Source organism: Zingiber officinale, chromosome 4B (genome assembly GCF_018446385.1).
Source record: "Zingiber officinale cultivar Zhangliang chromosome 4B, Zo_v1.1, whole genome shotgun sequence".
NCBI classification, from domain to species: domain Eukaryota; kingdom Viridiplantae; phylum Streptophyta; class Magnoliopsida; order Zingiberales; family Zingiberaceae; genus Zingiber; species Zingiber officinale.
In genome coordinates, this window is record NC_055993.1 from 111,978,385 (window position 1) to 111,983,951 (window position 5,567).

Sequence of the window (5,567 nt, forward strand, 5' to 3'; positions counted from 1 at the left end):
CTAAAATCTTTATTTTCTGTCAACGTAAAGCATAAATTGTAATCATTCGAACTAAAAAGATGAAATATATACAAATGCTAGAAGTTGACGCAAATTATACTCATGTAATGCAATAAATGGATACTAAATAAGACTGAAAATGTATGCATGATTCAGATATGTCATTTGTCTCAAGATTTGATACTCGACAGAGAAGGCAATAAATACCTCATTGTGTTCATGGCAAAGAAGATGGTTAGTGATGAAGGAGAACTAATGGATTTAAAGATGCATTCCCAAAATTTGAACAAGTTTTCGATCAATTCCCATGTGTGATGACCAAATGTGGCCATAAACTCCAAACCACATATGAATATGTTAGATAATATTTCATAATCTTGGAGATATTTACCAAAGTTACAAGGAATCTATTGAATTTAAAATATCTAGGAATTCAAATTCAATTTTATCTATCGAGACGGCTTGTCCTGATAATCTCAAGCTGTCAGGATGGGTTGATTAGACCAAGTTGATGGACTATCCGAGCATGAGTGGGATGTCATTGGCCGAATGTTGAGTATTCCCAAGTGGTTCCGAATATCATGAGGTCTGAGTGGCCCGAGTGTAGTTCAAGTGAGAAGTCAATTGCTGCTTGAGCAGGTTACCGAGTTGAGATGCTGAGTGCATGGGCTGCAGAATGCTGAGTCAAGACATTAAGTGCCTGAGTTGTCGTATGTTGTGATGGGATGTCGAGTACCTGATTTGCCAAGTGTTTGTGCTGCCGAGTGTCGAGCGAGTCACCGAATGTCAAACTCATTTTGTAATTGTGTCTAAGTCAGCTGAGTCCAAGTGAATAGCTGCGGCTAAGGACCTAATCGAGAGACTAAATTGCCCGACTACCGAGTCTAAATGGGTTACCCAATCGGGAAAAAGAGAAACAAAGGCATGTGTTGACTTAGTTTTCTTAAAACTTATTTGTCCCCTCCGGCGATACTTAGATGTCACGTTAGATGTCTGTTTCCCAGAATATAACAACACAATCATGTATACAACTTGAGGTCCATGGAAGCTCAGAGAAGAGTGTTAAATAATACCTAAGGGACCATAAGGACAAGGAGTATCAGATGTTAGCACACCTAAAGCAGAAGATAGAAATAAAAAAAAAAAGGATAACATAAGAAGGGAGACAACAAACTTAGTGCATCTAAAGAACCTAAACTTGTATTTGGGAGAATGGCAGAACTCAATTTAGGTGAAATAAGTTTTAGTAGACCAAGTCAAAGTTTCAGATGATTGGAAGGGTTATCTGGTCGATTGGAACTTTAGTCAACCAAAACTATTTGTCAAGGGATCGGAACTAGAATTCACTAAATCACCACTGTGATCTAGATCTGATCAAGACTTAGGTTAGTAAAATCAATCGATTGAAAAGGGCTTATAGTTGATCAAAATAGTGCAAACTCAGTCAGTAGTGTGATCTGATTAGATGCGGATGAGGCGGTCAGAGATTCAAATTGACCAATGATCGATTGACTAGAAAACGCTAGCTATGTTAACATTATTTGGTAACTAGGACTCTTTTGTGTGTGAAGCCAACATAACAAGTTAGCATAAGCGGTCGATCGAAAAGGGCTTTCGTTGACCGAAAAGGACTTTCAATTGATTGAAAAGAACTTTTGGTCAACCCAAGTGTTGACATATTAGTAATCTTGAGACAACAAAGCACTACACGGAGGCAGTCTATAAAAAGAGATCAAAGGTTCATGGCAGAAGTATGACATATTACAACACAAAATTATACTCTCCACATACGACTTTTCGTTGTTTAATGCTTTAGCTTTGTATTTGCTCCTTGATACTATTGTAATTGCTATGGTAAGAAGTTCCTCCACCTCTAATGCTTTAGCTAAGAGGAGAGCAAGAAAATGGACTGCAAACCTAGGAGTTGAGAACTACGTTAAATTGAAATATCTCTTGGTATGTGTGTGATTGTGATTAGTTATTTTTACTTATTAATGTGTGTTTGTCCTTTCTAAAAACATAACAAGGGAAAGAAGATTTTTATTTGTAGGTTTGCTATTCACCCCTCCACCTTTAGCATCCTTTCCAAGGGTTATCAACACCCTAACACAGCGACCTTAAGCGATTGAATCACATAAACTTGGACATGCAATATCAAGCTCCTTTGAACGTACGTGTATGTTCTACCAAATCCCTGTGCAACTTAACACACACATTAAAAATACATACAAACCAAATTTAAATCCTTTGCCAAACACATCAAATAATACGATTGACCACAACCATTTAAGGCATGTATGCACTAACATTAGTCCCCTCAGATGGGTCTAGTGGCTAGCGCATGAGGTATTGTCACAATGAGATCTGAGGTTCGAATCTTGACAAAGCTGAGTTAAATACCTCCCTTATGTGCTAGTCACTATTCCAAAGGCTAGTAGTCACCCGTGATTTACCTCCTCCGTGTTGACCCTGGGACGGATTGGCGGGGGCGCTGGGGACGAACGTATTCGCCTTTTGCTATAATGTACGTACTAACATTAATGTTCCATTTTAGAACATCATCGAGTCAATATTAGAAGCCAGTGTTACTCATAAATGTACTATGTAACAATGTGAAAAATAGCCATCACATTTTGCCATTGCTAAACAAGATTATTTTGACAATATTCTCAATGTAACTTCATAGATTGCAAATATGTATACATGATACTTTATTACAGATTGAAAGTAAAACTAGTTGCAACAATATTTGGTAGGATGATCCACTACTCGAGTGGAAAATCAATTTGTCCATTATGAGATAAATTTCAATATAACATTACCTACACATTTACGCATTTGTTGATTTCATCAATAAACCTTTGCTCATGCTCCTTCATGACTACTTGTCCTTCCAAACGCACACCGTCCTTAGGCAAAGGCTGCTTTAGAAGGATGCCACAAGTGAAGGAAAAGTCATGTGTTTTAGGGGAAATAGAGTTGGGTATTCCCCATCCATAGTCTGTTTCATAAAACTCTATCCATCTCCAATATGACAAAGTCAAATGATTGTAGCTAATTGAAATCTTATATGGATCTTCCTTGAAGTTGCCTGAAGCCCATTCCTTAAACTTTGTTGGTAAACTTTCTTTAGCATCTCTAATGAGTCCGACTAGTTCTGCAAGTGATGCCTTCATGATTTGCTCACCGGTTGCTGTGATAGTTAAGGGGTAGACACAATTTCCATAATAGCCGGCCTTTGGCAGTTGGAACAATAAATGACGAATATTAACAGGAACGATGAGGCACACATCTCCAATGGCACTGATTGCCCGTGTTCGACATTTCCATATAATTGCAGCGACGACCTCAAAGGTGGTGAATTGATTGGATGTCTCTTTTGCAATTTTTTCCTTCAATCTTTCGATGGTTTGAATTGAGAAATCATACATGGAATTCACAATGTCAAACTTGGCTGGGAGAAGTGAAAGTGATGACTTTGAGAGCATTGGAGAGGTGGGAATCGTGTCTCTGTACCAGATTGGATCGATAGAGGGATGAGTTTGACCGCAAGCAATCTCGCCTATGGCTTTTAAGAATTGTCCAACGCCGATGCCATCAAACACCAAGTGATTGAATTTGAGTCCAACAACAAATCCACCACATTGAAAATGGGTTACCTATGCTTGCACAATTTAATTAATTTGCATTATTATCTGAATAATAATTTATGATTATAAAATGAACTTTAAGAATTTTAAATTGCAGGAAAGTATTATTCAAAAACTTTTTTTTTTTTTTGCAATTGTTTTACTTTACAACCAACGGACTGATTGATTTGGTATATTATTCATTTTTAAAATATATTTAATTTTATTTAATTTAGTATATTATTTATTCTTTAAATCAATCATAATGATCATATTCAAGTTAAATTTAGCAGTCACAGACTTCTTTTGCATCTACTATTAAAACACTGAAACCCTAAATCTATCAACGTTAAACACTGGCCCCTCCTTGAGATATTATATGTTTGACTACTAAAAGACCATCAAGATGATCATTAAAGAATGTTTTAGCCAACACAAATGATGTTTTTATGGTTAAGTAAGAGCATTAATGGTCTTCTATACGTGCATCATGAAATAATGGTGGTTTGATATTGATATTTAACCAATAGAAGATGATCAAAGTGTTTTAGCTAAAATATCTTAGTGACTTCTTTGATTGTTTTTTAGTGATTAAAATGATAATATAAGACTGTCTATTAATGCCCTTACTTTTTCTTTGACAATTAAAAGATCATCAGATAACAGCTATCTAAGTGTTTTGGTCATGATCTCAAGTAAAATGCCTCTAATTTATTATCTTCCTTTTTATTTTCACAAATCTATTTAACATGGGAAATATATTAGTTGTATAAATATACACACACATATTAACAAACCTGCATCATCAGTATCATTTCTTGTTGGTTCAGATGAGGGGGACAACACGGAAGCAGCTCCTCTTTCACCACGCTAAGGGGGATCGCCTCCCAGTCATTCAGGCTGCGATCAGCCACCGCCGTCTCCACAAACCAAACGCCCTCGCCATTGCAGGCCACCTCGACGCGGTCGTCGAAGGAGACAAGGCGGCCTGCTACGGGGTAGTACGGGATAAGAGCCTTGGCCAAGGCTTCCCGGATGACCCTCGCAGCCGATAATGACACCCCATGACGATGGTGCTCAAAGTTACTGTTTGGATACACGGAGATCATCTCCAGCATGAAGGCCAACCCCAGGGCGTGGTCAATGGAAGAGAGAGGGAGTGTGGCGCAAGGCGTTGGCTCACATGGTGCTACGAGCTCATCCACCACCTTCATCACCCAGGACGCCATGCTCATCTCCTACCCGCCCCCTTCACTATATATACATATATAATTCTTTTTTCTCATGAGAAGAATTGTGATAAATATTATATACTCATGAGAATCGTGATAAATTGTGTTTAATATTTTGAGGAGCATGCGATTAATAAAAATCTCAAGAAGTATTTTAAAAACACAAGTTACCATGAGATTTAAACCACACACTTGCTTCTAGACAACATGCGCTATACTAAAATTTTGGTGACGGAAATTGAAGTGTAATAGTTCATTTCTAAAGCTCATGTATTCCATTTATTGAGGGAATTAATGGTGATTAGAGGTTAATCATAAGTCCGTGCTCCACATAAAATTGTCGTAGTGCTGGTGCAGGGAGGTCCGTAATTCCACAGGACACTGAAGGACTTCATCCAAGTTCAATGGTGAATTTTGTGGTATTACAAGAACCTCGAATCAGTAGCATTTGAGGTGGAGACTCTGATTCTTGTTTGCCAAAGACAAGTTTTGATCCTTGTTTTCCAAACCTCGAATCGTGGAGGAGCTTTGGGAGCATGTTGGCGACATTGCCACTAGGTGATTTTAGTGATATTAGAAATGCTATGGAAAATTCGATCATCAATGATACTCAGCCTTCCACAAGCTTTTAGTGCCAAATGACTAGACAAGTTGGAGAGGATAGTGCCAAATCATGAAAACCCTTGCTATGTTTGGTGGCTCTCTC

At 37.9% G+C, this 5,567-nt stretch overlaps 1 protein-coding gene across 1 annotated transcript; it reads right to left on the reverse strand.

The window, feature by feature from the left end:
• Nucleotides 1-2,652: 2,652 nt before the first annotated feature.
• Nucleotides 2,653-4,856, reverse strand: LOC121977851 (acyl transferase 4-like). Its single transcript, XM_042530264.1, has 2 exons — nt 4,427-4,856; nt 2,653-3,659 (listed from the first exon to the last, which is right to left on the reverse strand). Exons 1-2 carry the CDS (start codon nt 4,841-4,843, stop codon nt 2,823-2,825), a joined length of 1,254 nt encoding a protein of 417 aa, XP_042386198.1. The 5' UTR covers nt 4,844-4,856; the 3' UTR covers nt 2,653-2,822.
• Between the last annotated feature and the right edge of the window lie 711 nt (nt 4,857-5,567).

What these genes read in the sequence shown, in the direction of transcription:
- LOC121977851 (XM_042530264.1), bottom strand. Translation starts at nt 4,843, where the DNA reads ATGAAGGTGGTGGATGAGCTCGTAGCACCATGTGAGCCAACGCCTTGC. An exon ending in AAATGATACTGATGATGCAG is followed by an intron (nt 3,660 to 4,426) that starts GTTTGTTAATAT and finishes GTGCAAGCATAG; the next exon opens with GTAACCCATTTTCAATGTGG.